Genomic DNA, 18488 nt, shown 5'->3' with positions numbered 1-18488 from the left:
ATCCACTGCCCGCGTTGTTGTGTTTTAACTTTTTTTTAACACACTATAATCAAAATGGCTCACATACATGAGCACGATGTTTAAACTTGCTTGTTTCGTGAGTTGTGTGTGTGGATCCGATGCAGGAACGTTTAGTTGGTCAGGACACTTTTATCATGAACCACGGTGCATCAAAACGCTCCTAAATACGCCGACAACATGATCTGGACGCTTTTTGTCATGCACCGCGGGTGCATCAAACGTCTTCAAACCAGTTCGTACATTTGAATTTTTTCAAACTGGAAACAAACTTGTGGGAGGTTTGAGAGAGTCCAGACGCCTGCCACATTGGACTTCGACACACCCAGCCCATCCAAACCCCCCCTTCGGAGCCCTCCCCCGTTACACCCTGATCCGTCCGCAACCCAGGTATCGTCTGCCTCCTGTTGACGCCATCCATGATGGACACCACGTCGGTAAGTGTTCGGTCAAATGTCATTGAGATTATTTTTTTGACTTTTTTCTTCTTAACATGAAGCAAGCATGATTGAGGGGGTGGGGGAGTACTCAGTGAGAGAAGGATGCATTGCTGTGCAGCGCGTGGTTGGCCACAAGTATGGGGTTTGTAGGCATGAAGCAAAAGGGCACAATATTTTGCCAACATGTGCATTCTTCGTTTCACAAGCATCAGTGTTGATCTATGTGTTGGTCTATTTCTTTTTTAAGAAAATGGGGCAAACATTTGGTGCATCGGGTCGGATGGCCGTCCCCTATCTACTGTTTGTGGAGACGTCCAAACATGTCGATGGACGTTTGATGTGTCCTTTTTGATGCACAACGTTGGAGATGCTCTTACTAGATAAGTGCTCGCGTGTTATAACGGGGCACACATACTTTAATTTTACAAATTTTAGATTTTTTAGATAAATAAGTTTTGCTAAATCCATCCACGGTGGAAGTAACATATACTCCCTCCGTCCCAAAATAAGTGTCTCAACTTTGTACTAGCTCTAGTACAAATTTATACTAAGCTCAAGACACTTATTTTGGAACGGAGGGAGTATGATGATATGGTTGTCAGGGCATCTCTGACACGGACCCTCAAATCGACCGTATATGTCCTTTGCAAGAGTTCAGACACTTTTTGCCATCCAATATTATCCTTCAAACGTCCACGTAGAAGCCCTTTCCGGTCGTAAGTTTTCGTTATGCAGAAGCTTGAATGGCCCGCCAATGGCTGCAGTGGGTACCGATGGTTCTTTCTTTAGAGCACTTACTCAATTCTCCACCTCTAGAAGACTGGTCAGAGAAAATGATATTACATGAGAAATTCATAACAGACATAGTCAGGAAATCAAGGAGATGATAGAATCCTCTGACGCTGATCATACATTCACGATACAGCATTGTACATCTTATTTAATGGCTTTGATCCTCGTCATTATTCCTAAGCATGCACGTGTAAAAGGTATAACTATGTACTACTCCAGATCTACGTGCAATGCAAATGACACAGATATCTATTCTTCAACATTACTTACACATTTACAAAAGGGAAAACAAGTTTATGTGAAGTTGGGCAGGGGCAGGCACTACTCAGTCGTGGCCCAGCTCAACACATCACATGGATAATGGAAGCGCTTGAAAAAACAAATGCTGAAATTCTTTTACTTACTTAGTATGAAAAACGTTCTTATATTTTGGGACGGAGGAAGTATTTGTGTAGGTGGCAGTTAGCCACTAAAAAGGATGAGAGCTAATACATCAATGTTCTCAATCTTAGCTTTGCTCCATCATAAGCTGCAACAAGTTCAGAATGCCGGTGTTCTAAATTTCCCCATCAGCAGCTGAAACAAGTTCCAAATAAACAGACTAGGCCAGTTTGACTCGAGACAGCAAGAAAATCAACAACCTGTCAATAGAAGTTGTACTGACATAAAAGCAAACACAAACATGGTAACCTGCTCTTACCTTCAGTGTGACACTTCTTGTCCTTGCTCAATCAAGTTCGAAATGTGAGGCCAACCAAGAGCACTTGAGATTGTTCAAAGCATGTTGTGACTCCAGGCCTCCAGCACTATCTAGGACAGATACAATAAACTTCAAGGGATGGAAAACTACGAATGTCAGAATGAACTGTAGAGATCATCAAGTGATGTAAAGTGCATGGAGAACGTGCCATAGAGCATAGTCACGAAGTTGCTCGACATTATCTCTGCGAGGATCAGCCGTGATGACAACTGGTACAAGAATGAAGTACGAAAGGTGATTATAGGTACATAAAAGCATCGAAATCAACTAGACTTGCTCCTTTTATCAGTTGCTGCAGCCATCTTCTGAAGATCATCTGGAGTTCTGGACAAATGTCAGGACAATGTGTGAATCCAAAATATGGCGGAGTCCATTTAATAATGAAACAAGCTCACTTCTCGCTTTATAAATAATACTTATAAAGCAACCACCACGTTGATACAACAAGTTTAAACGCGCTGGCAGAACCTATTGTTAGAAGTATCATTGAGTTAAGAAAGTCCAGTATGATGCTGTCTCTAAGGAGACACCTTACAGGGCACAGATTATCAAGAGAGATAAAAATAGCAGAGGATTGGCTTGCATTTTATTAATAATCGTTCAACACAAATTAACAAGCCATCGGCAACTACAATGAGCATTCATATTTTTTTCGACAGCTTCTTAAATATGGAAAACAATTTGCCTCTGAATATAGCAAGCCATCAGATAGCAGGTATCTATCTACAGCTTCTTACGATCCTCAAAAATTACTTGGCCTGAGAAGATCGCACCATCTGTAATTCGCCTGACCACCCTTTCCTGCTCATCCTTGCTCTCTGGAAAAAGACGCTCTGCACAAGAACAAGGCGGCGGCTGCCCAAGGTCATCACATGCCTCACATGACTCATCTCTCAAAATTATTTTCTGCAAATTGGGTGCTCGCTCCAGCATAGCCCTTGTGAATGCCAGCTGCTGCTTTAGCGGCTTAAACCAAATAATTTGGAGCTCTCTCAGTAGAAGGTTCTTGGAGCCGCGGCAGTCCATCTCCCACTGAGGGCTCCTTCTTTCAGGGAAGGACCGCAGTCTGACCTGGCCATCGATATCGCATAAATGGTCATATACCTGCATTTGCATTAGGAATAGTTATATCGATATAGGCTTGTAGTTTAAATTTTCAGGTTCAGCGGCAGTTCAATGTACAGAATGCAAGAAAAAACAGCATAACATACAAGTTGAATATGAGATTACGAAGATCATAAAAGTATTTTAAAATGGGAAAAACATATTCATTACTGAAGCTGGCAAAACGTTCTTAGTCAGAACGGCACAACTCACCTGAATTTGTAATATTTCAACAGAGGGGGCTGCCTCAAGAAGGGCTGTCGTCCATATAAGGTCGAATTCAATAAAGATACCTAGTATGGACAGCATCCTTAGCTTGCTGAATGCAGAGCTGAGTTCCTTCATTTCAGGTTGCATCCAAAGCTGGCCAAAGATAAATAAATTTGGATTAAATTTCATAGGATGCGCAAACGCAAATCTACATAGTTAAAAAATATGTCACAGAAGTACAAAATCACTGACATGTTGGCAAAATGTACTTGGTGAGAGAGCTCCATTCTAAGAAATGATTGAATCAATTGGGACACATTCTTTTTTGAAAAAGTCACACTTCTGGTGATGGCCTGCTGCACAAAGTGTGTGGCGTTAACATCACTTTCATGTAAATGACTCTGGTCATTCGGGTACCCTACTCGTTTTGAATGCATAAGGTAGAAAATGATCTACCTTTTTATTCAAAAAAAAAAGTCACACTTCACTTGTGAATGTACCAAAATAAAATACAATAATTGTCCGAGGGCAGGGTTTCGTTAAAATGTAGCTTTCTACGCATTTGCCAACCTATGCGTAGTTGTCCAAAAGCTTATACCAAAGGTTTTGTTTTCATAATAGTTTCTGCCCGATAGGTTTGTAGTTCCACGAAATTACTCGTACAGAAAACTCAAACACACACACACACACATGCAGAATGGGAATTACCAAACACAGCCATGTCATTACCTATACAAAGAAACAGATCTACGATGTCACTAGGATAACTGTGAAAACATGGCGAATAGAAAACTTCAACTAGCACTTACATCTTCTCCCATAAAATCCAGTGTTAGAGTCCACGTAGAAGTTCACTTAATTTAATCACATTCTGATGAAGTTCGGGCCCATTTGCAAGGTGTAATTCGCGGAGAGAGGGAACAGAATCAAAAGACAAGGGCGCGTCTTCAGATTCCCAAGTATCCCAATGAAGTTTCTCCAGTTTTGGAAGGCAGACCAGCTCAAGCCTCCAAAGCAACACGGAGTCTTAGATACGGGTCCAGAACACGGAGTTCTGAGTTTGGTGCATCTATCTTCGACAGAAAGCCACGACCAGCGTCACAATGAAAGAGTCTTAGATACTTCAATTGTGTGCAACGGTCAAACAGGAGATGGTGCATGTCCAACTTGTAAAAGCACACATTGTGGAGAGAAAGCCTTGTGAGGCAATGGAACACACTAGGGTAGGCATTGAAGAAATGATCCGTGTCGTTGGCAAGCCGTAGCATATGAGGATCATCACAGTCGCGCGGCTTCGTCTCATCGAGGATCGCAAGGTCCAAATCTTTCAGTAAGCCGCTGTCAATCGCGCCGCACACTAGCGGGCCGATGTCGCTTCAGAAGGTGTTGATCGAGTAGATCTTGAGCTGCAGGTTTGTGAGGGTTGATTCTCTCCGAGGCTTATCAAAGAAGCTCCTGACTGCTTTGGTTAGGGTCACCATCGCGTCATGCATGTCATTTGCATCGATTGGGTCCGGGTGAGGAACAGGCAGGAAATCCTTGAGCTGTAATTAGGTCGATTCTGGTTATGATAGACAGCAAAATATCATCAGTCAGCGCGCTGAGTCTGTCTTCCACCTCTGGTTGCTGCATAAACAAGGCAGAGTCATTCAGTACTGATGAATAAATAAATTCAGAAGTTCCAAACAGAGAGGATTTACACCGTACATTTATTCTTACTTGAACGGGTGAATCAACATTATTTAGCTCCATGATGAATGAAGAATCCAACGGGTACTGATGAATAAATGGATGATCTTACGAGTGATTCTTTGGGGCAATGCTCGTCTGGGTATTATTTTCCCTGTCGAGATTGGTCTGCATAATTGCTTCTGAAGGGCCCTAAACTACTAATCCGACTAGAACTAGGCCCCTTCTCCGATCGATGAACAGGACGAGAAAGAGAAGAAGAATCAGGACTAACGAACGCGTCCATCCACCCCAACGGATTGCTTGCAACTTGCCCCGACTGCAGTCCACACCCATCAACATAATCACCGCCGGTGGTCCGTTCGCGCGGGGAGAATCTCGACCACCGTCCGGGCTAATCAAATTCAGCTACTAAATATGATCCGATCACCAAGAGCAAAGACAGGACGGCAAAGAACACTGTAATGGGGCAGGACAGAACAAATTAAGCGAGATACTTGTTCCACGAAGTACTAATGATGCAGTTCAACAGCGACAAAGAAAGCACCGACGGCTTAACAACCCAACACAAGTTTCCAAAACAGGACAGCACGGCAACATGTAGCGAACGAGCAGATCAGTAGTCGTCGTCCTCCTCGCCATCCTCATCGTCGCCACCCTCAGCGCCGACCTCCTCGTAGTCCTTCTCCAGGGCAGCCAGGTCCTCACGGGCCTCGGAGAACTCGCCCTCCTCCATGCCCTCGCCCACATACCAGTGCACGAAGGCGCGCTTGGCGTACATGAGGTCGAACTTGTGGTCGATGCGGGAGAAGACCTCGACGACGCTGGTGGAGTTGGAGATCATGCAGACGGCCCTCTGCACCTTGGCCAGGTCGCCGCCAGGCACCACGGTGGGCGGCTGGTAGTTGATGCCGCACTTGAACCCCGTGGGGCACCAGTCCACGAACTGGATGGTGCGCTTGGTCTTGATGGTGGCCACCGCCGCGTTCACGTCCTTGGGCACCACGTCGCCCCGGTACATGAGGCAGCACGCCATGTACTTGCCGTGGCGCGGGTCGCACTTGGCCATCATGGACGACGGCTCGAACGCGCTGTTGGTGATCTCAGACACCGACAGCTGCTCGTGGTACGCCTTCTCGGCCGAGATGACCGGCGCATAGGACGAGAGCATGAAGTGGATCCTCGGGTATGGGACCAGGTTGGTCTGGAACTCAGTCACATCCACGTTCAGGGCACCGTCGAACCTCAGGGAGGTGGTCAGGGATGAGATCACCTACACACAGACAAACAGCACAAGTTCCAAGTCTCAGCTTCACATCACACATTGCACAACAGTACTAATACAGGCACAGCAATGAAATGCTTCGATCCAGATGAAAGACTTTGACAATGTCAGGTGATCAGTACCTGAGAGACGAGGCGGTTCAGGTTGGTGTAGGTGGGCCTCTCGATGTCCAGGGAGCGCCTGCAGATGTCGTAGATGGCCTCGTTGTCGAGCAGGATGGAGACATCGGTGTGCTCCAGCAGGGAGTGGGTGGACAGCACACTGTTGTAGGGCTCGACCACAGAGGTCGACACCTGAGGGGATGGGTACACGGTGAACCCGAGCTTGGACTTCTTTCCATAGTCCACGGACAGGCGCTCAAGGAGGAGCGACCCAAGCCCAGACCCGGTTCCACCACCAACGGCGTTGAAGACCAGGAAGCCCTGCAGGCCAGTGCAGTTGTCGGCCAGCTTGCGGATGCGGTCGAGGCAGAGATCCACAATCTCCTTGCCAACTGCAGGGGACAAGAGCAAACAAGGCACGATGAGCAAATCAAACATGGTTGAGAGATCAGTGCTGATTGTAATGAAGCAGTGAGGTTTTGGGGGAATTAATTACTTGTGTAGTGACCACGGGCGAAGTTGTTGGCGGCGTCCTCCTTGCCGCTGATGAGCTGCTCGGGGTGGAAGAGCTGGCGGTAGGCGCTGGTGCGGACCTCGTCAATCACGGTGGGCTCAAGATCGACGAAGACCGCACGGGGCACGTACTTGCCGGCTCCGGTCTCGCTGAAGAAGGTGTTGAAGGCGTCATCACCACCTCCGATGGTCTTGTCGCCGTTCGTCTGGCCATCAGGCTGCAGCAGGGAACAGTGAGGTGTTCAGTTGGATGCAGACCATAATATCACAACACATCAAAACTGACCAAGTAAAGCATGATCATGGCCTAACTAGATCTGAGATTTCACACAAAAGTGGAAACTAAACTAGTACAGAGGTGTATTCGTGTCTCCTGAAAAGCACGATCCTAGGACTCCAATTGCATATCAGATCTAAAATACAAAACGAAACGACTAAGCATCACAGATCGCAGGCTTAAATTAGGAACTACGAACAGTTGATGTTCCTGACGAATTCAGAAGGGTCGCGCAGATCGAACACTAATTGCCGCATTCCCGCGTGAAAACAACTAGACCTACACGGGAAGGTAATCGAGTAATCCCGTCACAGTTCAAATCCCGCATCAATTACAGCCTAAATATTCCAAACCAGAGAAGATCTGACAACTGAACCGCAAAACATTTCGCAGCACAACCCGAATCGCAGCCCAGATCCAGAGGCCCCGCTACGGGAAACCTTCTCCAACCAATCGACACCATCGGAGCAACCGCATACGAATTCGACATGAGGAGGGGCGAGAGATGGGATGAGATGGGGTATGGCGAACCTGGATGCCGTGCTCGAGGCAGTAAAGTTCCCAGCACGCGTTGCCGACCTGGATGCCGGCCTGCCCGATGTGGATCGAGATGCACTCCCTCATCTTCGACGCGGGGGGGCGGGGGGCTCGACGGGATCTGGCGGCGGAGGGCGCGGAGCGGGGGAGGAGGGAGGGAGACGGAGCGAGAGCGAGCCGGCGTTTGTGAAGACGCCGGATGTGTAGTGGCTCCTCCGCTCGGCCCCCTCGGCCCCTTTATAGGCGGCCCCCGGTTAACCTAACGGCCGTTCCGCTGGCGTTAGGCGGGCGGGCCGCGGCGGTGGCCCACGCCGCCAGCCTGGCCGGCCTCTGGTTGGTGCGCGCGCGAGGGTGGGCCGCGGCGACGGCTCGCGGACATGTGGGCCCGGGTTGTCGGGTGCGTGGGCGTGGCCCGCGTGTCACTGGGGGCCGGGTGTGGGGGATCGGTGGAGTGGAGCGTGGGGGCGTCGGGGAGGATGGATGCTGCGGGACGGCAAGGGAACGTTGGCCCCGGTCTCGCCGACGCGATTCAAAATTTGAAATTCGTAAATGTGCGCCGCGGCCGGTCACGGGGAAAAGACGGCGCTGCCCTTGGGGAAAATATCTGTTCGAGTGGAGGCGCAGCGGCCGACGGACGTTTGACGGGGCGCGGGCCGCCCATGAATGATCCAGCGGTGGACACCCACTTGGTTTTTGTTTTCTGTCTCTTTTCTCTTTTATTACAGCACGCACTTCTTTGGGCTTTCTTTTTTCGAACACACGCACTTCTTCGCTGGAGCATGTACTAGCAAACCTATTACAGCACCATCTGAATAATTTAGGGTAGGCTCGATACAATTGCGAGATGTGTTTCTTTTTAAGAAAAAAAAAATACCACTCTTTTTTAGGGGGGGAAATACCACTCTTTATTGATCAAAAATCATTAAAAGGAGTTTCCTGGATACTCCTCAAAGTTACATTGCACACGATAGAATCATGAGAAGAAAGAAACACACAAATGTGCTAAACTATGAGCCGCGGCATTCGATAAACAATTAGCATGACTGAAGAGACTAGATGAGAAGATACCCACGCAAAACCTTGATATCCGAGACTATGGTTCCAATGCTCGAGTGGTTCGCCTTTTGAGAACGAATCATCTCAATGATGGAGAGACAATCTGAAGTAAAGATGGCCTTCTGGAACTCTTTTTGACGAGTGAGATCGACCACGCGACGGAGCACCAGTGCCTCGGCTAATTCCAATGGTGCGACCTCCTCAATGTGCTCACGACAAACCAATATGCATGTATTATTGTGATTCCGGATCACCAAGCAGACTCAAATTCGCCGTGAAGACTGGAAAAGTGCGGCGTCAACATTGACCATGACTGTATCCTGGCGACGGTACCCATCGAGACACTTATGGGTTTGGTTGGGCACGCATGTCAGATTCAACGGTTTTGAAACAATCATGCACCGTCAATTCCACATACGCGGGTCTGTATTGGATGCGATGACTATCCATTGTGACAACACTGGCGCCATTGCGATTGTCAAGGAACCAAGGTTTCACAAGAAGACCAAACACATTAAGCTCTTCAGTTCCATACATAATCATATTAAGGATCGAGACATATATATTTGCAAAGTACATACGGTTCTGAATATAGTAGACCCATTGACTAGACCTCTTCCACGAGCAAAACATGACCAGCACCAGAACTCTATGAGTGTTAGATACATTACAATGTAAACTAGATTACTGATTGTAGTGCAAGTGAGAACTGACAAAAATATGCCCTAGAGGCAATAATAAGTTGGTTATTATCATATTTTCTTATTTATGATAAATGTTTATTGTTCATGCTAGAATTGTATCGACCAGAAACATATATACATGTGAGAATACATAAACAACACCGTATCCCTAATAGGCCTATAGTGGACTAGCTCGTTGATCAAAAATGGTTAATGTTTCCTAACTATAGACATGAGTTTTCATTTGATAACGGAATCACATCATTAGGAGAATGATGTGATGGACAGACCCAACTGTAAGCTTAGCAACAGATTGTATCGCTTATTTATTTACTATAGTTTCCTTCATGTCAAGTATCAATTCCTCGGACCATGAGATCATGCCACTCCCGGACACCTGAGGAATACTTTGTGTGCTATAAAACGTCACTTCGTAACTGGGTGATCATAAAGGTACTCTACAGGTATCTCCGAAGGTGTCTGTTGGGTTGCATGGATCGAGATTGAGATTTGTAGCTTTGGGTAATGGAGAGATATCTCCGGGCCCTCTCGGTAATACAACATCACAAGAAGCTTCATGTGACTAATGAGTTTAGTCACGGGATATTGTATTACGGAACGAGTAAAGAGACTTGCCAGTAATGAGATTGAACTACGTATGGAGATACCGACGTATTGCTAGACAAAGGGAATTGCATATGGGATTATCTGAATCCTCGACATCTTGGTTCAACTGATAAAGATCTTCGTGGAATATGTTGGAAACAATATGGGCATCCAGGTCCCGCTATTGGTGCCCCACTGAAGCCCAAGAGAAATCAAGAAAGCTTTGTGCCCCACTGAAGCTTATTGCAGAAGATGTGCAAGCACCAGACGACATTCGGACACGGAATGTGAGCTAAGAACAACTGAAAAATCATTTGGAAACACTTCCGTTGCTCCCAGCTGAAGGTGCCCCAAATGGTCCTGCGTTTAACGAGCAGTTTCACCTCTCGAAACTTGCTTTCTTTGGGACTAGTCCGTATGAAGGAGAGAGAACTTCACTGTCGCCAAGGTTTTGGACTAAAGAACAAGTTGTGTATTATGCTCGAATTCTATACAAAAAGAATCGCATCTTCAAGCACCAGATTTTGAACTTTGCTGAGCTCAAATAATTACCTTGCTTCCATCATGCAATCGATCATATTGAGCATGCTTTTCTGAAGGGTTTTCTCCATTTCAACCATGGATGGAATCATGAAGTAATTCATCAATTCTATGCCACTCTGTATATCTCAGGAGTACTTGGAGATAGTTTCACATGGATCCTCGAATGGATGACTAGAGAGGAAAAGATAAAATGCTCGGCAGATCAGTTCTTAGTGTTGTTGAATCTGCCTCGATGTGAATTTGATGCAAATAGTGAACACATGTTGCACTACTGGGAAGTTTTTGAGGCCCAACTGCACATGTTGATGGATCCAACACTTGGTGGTGATGAATGCATTGAAGTAAATCCAAAGAAGTTGGCCTATGAGAATAAAGTTCTATTATATATCCTGTGCAACTCCCTCACTCCTACCAACAGGCCAGAAACCATCAATGGCATTGTTGGAAATGCACTGCTTGCCATGTCTTAGGGTGTTCGCTTCGATATCCCAGATCTTTTTATTCTTAACTTGGTATGTGCAGCTGACAGCCCTCAAGCCTTGAAGCCTTATGCACCATGGATCATGTACGCAATCGAGTAGCTCACTAGAGAACACTTTTCCTGCCCATATGTTCCGAAAGTCTTCATGCCTCCGGTCCGCAACATGCTAAGAATTGTGAAAGATATCGGCAAAGGAAAGATGCCAGTGGATGCTACTGCTTCTGCTTCTGCTGAAGTTCTGAAATTCAAGAAAGCAAGAGTTGATATTCCTCATGAAGAAAATCCTTCATTATATGATATTTGTCTTCGCACTCGGCAAGCATTGGAAAGCCACATCAAGTTCGACAGGAAGGAAAGCTCGAGATGATGATTGAATTAAATCTGCTTCATAATTATTCTCGGCAAGCTCTCTTGTACGAGAAAGAATAGAAGAAGCGCTCATGGAGTCTTCTTCGAAAGCATTACTCTCGCAAGCAACTTTTCAGCAAAGGGCTGATGTATACTACACAACCTTCTTCTTGTAGACGTTGTTGGGCCTCCAAGTGCAGAGGTTTGTAGGACAGTAGCAAATTTCCCTCAAGTGGATGACCTAAGGTTTATCAATCCGTAGGAGGCGTAGGATAAAGATGGTCTCTCTCAAGCAACCCTGCAACCAAATAACAAAAAGTCTCTTGTGTCCCCAACACACCCAATACAATGGTAAATTGTATAGGTGCACTAGTTTGGCGAAGAGATGGTGATACAAGTGGTATATGGATGGTAGATAATGGTTTTTGTAATCTGAAAATATAAAAACAGCAAGGTAACTAATGATAAAAGTGAGCACAAACGATATTGCAATGCTAGGAAACAAGGCCTAGGGTTCATACTTTTACTAGTGCAAGTTCTCTCAACAATAATAACATAATTGGATCATAAAACTATCCCTCAAAATGCAACAAAGAGTCACTCTAAAGTCACTAATAGCGGAGAACAAACGAAGAGATTATGGTAAGGCACGAAACCACCTCAAAGTTATTCTTTCCAATCAATTCGCCGGGCTATTCCTATAGGTGTCACAAACAACCCTAGAGTTCGTACTAGAATAACACATTAAGACACAAATCAACCAAAACCCTAATGTCACCTAGATACTTCAATGAACTACAAAAAAGACACATCCGTGACATTTTGGGTCGAACGAAAAAAAATTGCCATACATATGACACTTCTATGACGATAATTGTGACAAAACCCGGTATCACCATAGATGTGGTGGGCTCCTACTTCTATGACAAAAAATCATGACAGAAAATGGGCTTTTCGTCCTAGGCGGGCCGGAGACGAAGCTGCATGACATTCTTTGGGCCGTCCATGACGGAAAAAACGTGGTAGAAGCGAGGGCGAGGAAAATTTCGGGGAGTTCCCGGTTACGGTGGGAGGTCGGGGGCCGAGCGATGCGCGTTTCTCTCGTACACACGTACGCGCGTGTGTGCGAGGCGTTGGCTCTAACTGGACCCGAGTGAGGTGTTGGTCTCTAACTGAATCCGAGCGATTGCACTGCAGGCTACGCATTACTGAACCCGAGTGATCGATCGATGGCTGTTAACTGAACCCGATCGAGCGATTCCTTCGCTACTGCTGCTAATTGAAGCCGATCGATGCTGCCTCTGGGATGAACAGTGAGCGTTGCGGGAGGGTTTGGATGAACAGTGAGCGGTGGCGTTGCCTCTGGATGAACAGGACCCCGTGGTGTGGTGGAGGGCTGGATGAACAGTAGACGATGGAGGGGTGCCCGTGGAGGGGTGGTTGAACATGACCCCGTGGTGTGGAGGGCTGGATGAACAGTAGACGGTGGAGGGGTGGTTGAACAGTAGCCGGTGGAGTAGCGCGCGGTGGAGGCTGGATGAATAGGAGCCCGTGGAGGCTGGAGGAGGTAGACGGTAGCCCGTGGACGCTGGAGGAGGTCGACGGTGGAGATGAACAGTATCCCGTGGAGTCCCGTTTTGCGGTACGCCACACCCCTCCCGATGAACAGGACCCCCGTTTCGACTGTAGCGCTCCAACACAAGTCCGTTTTGTCCGTTTTGCGGTACGCCACACCCCTCCCGATGAACAGGACCCCCGTTTCGACCGTAGGAGGTCCGTTTCATCCGTTTTGCGGTACGCCACACCCCTCCCGATCAACAGGACCCCTGTTTCGACCGTAGGAGGTCCGTTTCCTCCGTTTTACGGTACGCCAGACCCCTCCCGATCAACAAGACCTCGTTCAAGCCTCGTTTCCATCGCTTGTTCCGTCCAAGCCCTCTCGATGAACACGACCACACATTCCGTTCCGACCCAGCCGGTTGGCTCCCACGCGTTCCGTTGCCTCCTGATGAACACGACGCATTCCGTTGCCTCCCCATGAACATGACGCATTCCGTTGCCTCCCCATGAACACAGCGACGACGCTGTTTCTCCGTTCCGACCCAGCCATGTACACGAGCTCTGGCCGTACGTATGCGCGCGTAGGCGTTCGAGACCCCGCCCGTATGTACACATACGTGGCCGTATTTTCTTTCTTGCACCCTGGCCGTTGTACCTACGTGTACATGCTACGTGCGCGCCTCTACTACGACACGTGCGCGCCTCTACTACGACACGTGCACCCCTCTACATCCACCAGTATATATGTACGTACACGTTCGCGACCAGAATGACAACGCTACGTATGCTTCGACCAGATGGGTCCCGACTGTCAGGCACTTCCTTGCCTGCGAAGATGTAGCTGGTGGGTCTCAGCAGTCAGGGGGCGAATCGTTTGTTTTTGCCCGGACGCACTTCCTTGCATGCGAAGATGTAGCTGGTGGGTCCCAGCAGTCAGGGGCAAACATTTTTTTTGCGAAATACGATGGCCCGTCTGGTGGGTCCCCGCTGTCAGGTGGAGGAATAATTGTTTTGCACGTAATAAGGAGGCACTTCCTTGCTGCGGCCGTGGACCCAGCTGTCAGCCTCTCCACGTACAGTCCATGTCCGATGGAAGCTGTTCCTTGACCACGTTGACCACGCCGCGCCGAGAGCACCAGGACGGTGGACAACGGCGAGGCCTAGGAAGGGGACAACGCGGAGCCGGGAAAGACGCGGCAGTGGATGCCCACGCGTAGAGGAGAACGAGGGTTCACTGGTTCGATGCGGTGTGAGGCTGCCGTCGCCGCAGAATAACAGGGGGTGTGGGTGAGTAGAGGGATGGCCTGGCCAGCGGTGAGAGTAGTAGGGGGAGGTGAGGCCTCCACCGCATCGCAGCCGGCCACGGGAGGCAGGAGCACGAGGCACGACCGGCCCTGGTTTGGGCGGCTGGAGCAAGAAGACCAGAGGTTGAAGAAGCACTACGGCCGTTGGATGGACATCGTACGATCACTGGAGCTAGAATCATGCATATTGACTAAGTTGACAAAGCCCTCCGTCCCCGTCAACTTAGTAGGCCCACAAGTCAGCCTGCCACTATACTGGGTCCCAACTAACAAGGGGAGTATTCATTTTTTTGTGCGTAATAAGGAGGCACTTCCTTGCGTGCGAAGATATAGCTGGTGGGTCCGAGTTGTCAGCGGCGGTAACATTTTTTTCGTGAAATACAGAGGCCTTTTCGATGGGTCCCTGATGTCAGGTGGAGGAATCATTATTTTGCGCGTAATAAGGAGGTAATTCCTTGCGTGCGGCCGTGGACCCAGCTGTCGGCCTCTCCATGTACAGTCCACTTCAGATGCATGTCGTTCGTTGACCACGTTGACCAGGCCGCGCCGAGAGCACCAGGGCGGTGGACGACGGCGAGGCCTAGGAAGGGAACGACACGGAGGCAGGGAAGACTCGGCAGTTGTTTCCCACGCGGAGGGAAGTACGACTGTATGAGGGTTTACTGGTTCGTCTGCCGTTGCCGGATAATAACAGCGGGTGTGGGTGAGTAGAGGGATGGCTAGGCCAACGATGGGAGTACGATGGGGCGGTGAGGCCTGCGCGGCAGCAGAGCCGGCCGCCGGGAGGAGGGAGCAGGCAGTCCCGCCGGCGCTTGTTTGAGCGGCTGGAGCAGGAAGGGCAGAGATTGAAGAAGCACGACGGCTGTTGGATGGCCATCCAACAGTCACTGCTTGTGCATCAACCTTTTTTTAGGAAAGCCTCAAATTTGTGGAAAACAGCATACAACCCATCTGCCATTATTTCTAATAATTTACATCCCATTTGCTAATTATTAAGGTTTTTTTGGAGCCCATATTCTTTTTGTTAGCATTACAGCCCATATTATGGCCACGGTTAAAAAATTATACGAAATTTTGCATATTTCGGTGTTGTCCGAATTGTTTTTAATCTGGAAATTTCGACTCACATTCAAACTGATTTTAAAAATAAATGTATATCAATATAAAATCCAACAAATTCTCCACGCATAAAAATTAATGTAATTTAAAATCGCAAAATGAAAAAAAGATATTTTAAACTAATTGTCGGTTTGATGTGTTTTAAAAATGTACAGCCTATTTCTCATTACTGATGGGCCATTTTCTCGGCCAGCTGAATGAAAGCTCTCCTCGTCTTGAAAGATTTGCAGACCAATAGGCGTGACAAAGCGACTTACTTGGCAAATCACAAAAAAACTGGGTTGTGGTCGTGGACCCAGCTGTCAGCCTCTCCACGTACAGTACTCTTCCGATGAAATGTCGTTAACAAAGTTGACCACGCCGTGCCGAGAGCACCAAGGCGGTGGGCGACGGCGAGGCCTAGGAAGGGGACGATGGGGAGCCGGGGAAGACACGACAGTGGATGCCCACGCGGAGACGAGTACGAGGGTTCACTGGTTCGGCTGCGGTGTGAGGCTGTCATCGCCGCAGGGCCTGGCTAGCGGTGGGAGTAGTAGTGGGCGATGAGGCCTCAACGGCAGCACAGCCGGCCACTGGAGGCAGGAGCAGGCGGTCTCCTCGGCGCTGGTTTGGGCGGCTGGTGCAAGAAGAGCAGCGATTGAAGAAGCAGCATGACCGTTAGATTCAAATCCAACGGTTACCGCTGCTAGAATCGTTTGTTGACTAAGTTAACAAGCCTTGCGTACGCGTCAACTTAGTAGGCCCACAGGTCAGCCTCCCAACCGATGCGCCCCAGATATCAGTGGGAGGAATCATTTTTTCGCGTAATAAGGAGGCAGTTGATTGCGTGCGGCCAGGCCAGCGGAGGGAGTAGGATGGGCCGGGGAAGCCTGCGCGGCATCACAACGGGCCACAAGAGGAATGAGCAGGCAGTCCCGCCGGCGCTAGTTTAGGCGGCTAGAGCAGGAAGATTAGAGATTGAAGAGGCATGTCGGCCGTTGGATGGGCATCCAACAATCACTGCTGCTAGAATCGTGTGTTCACTGACAAAGCCTTGGGTAAACAAGTCAACCTCGAAATCTGTGGCGTGTACAGCCCATTTGCTATTATTTTTATAATTTTACTCATTTTCTAATTCATATGGAATTTATTGCAGCCCCTTTTCCATTTTTAGAATTGCTGGCCATTTTTTGGTCAGTACCAGGGTTAAAAAATTAACTAAATATGTGGAAAAATTTGAAAATTCGCAAATTTTTGCTGGGGGACGAAATATCCTTAATCCCAAAATTAGTAGCCATACTAAAACAAATTTAAAAATAAATTAGTACTATGTCATGTTAAATCCAATGAAATACGTATAAGATATCAGTGAAGAACAAAAACAAAAAAGAAACTTATATCCCGTTTGCTATAATTTTTTTGGAATTTTCAACCCTTTTGATATTACTTTTAACAGACATTGACCATACTCTTAAGTCAGGCCGGAATGCATCCCTCCTCGTCTTGAAAGATTTGCAGCCCAGTAATTCGGAGAAAACAAATATGCCTAGCTTGGGTATTCTTCAAAAAGAAATACGGGGCTACCTATTTTCCCAAAGAACTGGTGCATGAGCATTTAGCTTTATTTATTTATTTACTTATTTATGTTTAGGGGACCATGAGCATATACCTCGGCCAGATTCATGTGAGAGCCTCCCTTCCAGTTAATTATGGGCTTCTCTATTGGGCCTTCATCAGTGGGCTGCATGTTATCAACAAGTGGAAAATGTGTTCCATACGAAAAATAGTATGCGCTACGTACGGGACGGGGCACTAAAGGATCGAACCGTGCAACGACTTCCAAAACATTGTGTTTGTCATTCTAACAACATATTTATTCAACCAATAGACGAAATATACTACTAATTGTACATTGAAAACAGCAGCAGCAGCAACCAGGGCTGGGGGTGCAACAGAAGCAGTAAGCAGGCCAGAAGAGTGAAGACACAGCTCTCTCTTACAAACCAAACATCAGCCATCATTACAAAAGGGCTACCAAAAAAGAACAAGTGTATGCATCAAACTAAATAAAGATCCTACTACACCAAGTGTACGCATCTAACTAACTGGCTCAGTTAGACATTACTATTTATTAAGCTGTGGAGATTGGCTGACGGCTTGAACCAGATGGGTGCCTGACGGGGGAAACTCCAGCCAGCAGGTCGAAGTCTGATACTTGCGACCCTCTCTCCTACTTTGGGCTGCAGAGCGTGGCGGCACATATCAGGGTATGGTGCATGCAGAGACGCATGGTACGCTGTGTACACACAGTTTTGCCCGATGAACGAAACCGCGCTGCCATCATGATCCTTGCATGGTACTGAGATTGTCCACACGCGAAACAATGAGCTTGATTACCTCTGTGGGGAGCGAATTCCAGCCACTCTTTCGGCGGACGCTGCTCGGTTCTGCCATTGTTAGTGCTTGGGTTTCGGACAAGGGGGGAGGCGCCTTAGCGGGGATGGAAGATTGGACGAGATTATGTGCGGACAAAGATGGAGAAGCGAATATGTGCTGCGGGAAGTGGACAGGTGATGATGACTATAGCACGCCGCTTGACTTACGAGACACATACCAGCAGCGTAGGGTCATGTCGATGCTAGACAACTTGCTTGAGTGATCACAGTACTGGTACTCCCGACAGTGCTATGCCCTAACTTGCTTGAGTAGAGTAGTAGAGTAGGACTCTGCTCTACTACTAGCACCGGAGGAGTAGTATATTCTAATCTAAAATAGTTACAAACTTCAATGCCCGAGCGTGGAATGACTACGAACCGTGCTCAAGTGTCTACGTGGTGTTTGGACATGGGCGACAACCTCAACACCAACGGTGCTGCTCCCGTTGCACCGTATGTATTTCTGTCCTTCCTGTTCGAAATCATGGTGGAATTCATGTTTCTACTCTGTATCCTACTACTATGCTAGTCCACATGATTAGTTTCATCTCTGCTATAGCCGTCATGATTTATTTTGTGCTTATTTGGATTAAATCTCGTAGTATCTTGCTCATATACTCAACTGGCGCAACGCCCCCTACAGCCACT

General features: G+C 47.7%; 1 protein-coding gene across 1 annotated transcript; it reads right to left on the bottom strand.

Annotated features, from left to right (window-relative positions):
- Window positions 1-5478: 5478 nt before the first annotated feature.
- Window positions 5479-7932, bottom strand: LOC125510727 (tubulin alpha-2 chain-like). Its single transcript, XM_048675976.1, has 4 exons — window positions 7721-7932; window positions 6896-7130; window positions 6421-6791; window positions 5479-6286 (listed from the first exon to the last, which is right to left on the bottom strand). The coding sequence occupies exons 1-4, from the start codon at window positions 7811-7813 to the stop codon at window positions 5630-5632; spliced, it is 1356 nt and encodes a 451-aa protein (XP_048531933.1). The 5' UTR covers window positions 7814-7932; the 3' UTR covers window positions 5479-5629.
- Window positions 7933-18488: the final 10556 nt, after the last annotated feature.

The sequence above is a fragment of the Triticum urartu genome, chromosome 5 (genome assembly GCF_003073215.2).
Source record: "Triticum urartu cultivar G1812 chromosome 5, Tu2.1, whole genome shotgun sequence".
NCBI lineage: Eukaryota > Viridiplantae > Streptophyta > Magnoliopsida > Poales > Poaceae > Triticum > Triticum urartu.
Note: the sequence above shows the minus strand (reverse complement) of the source record. Positions and strands in the feature narration are given on the sequence as shown.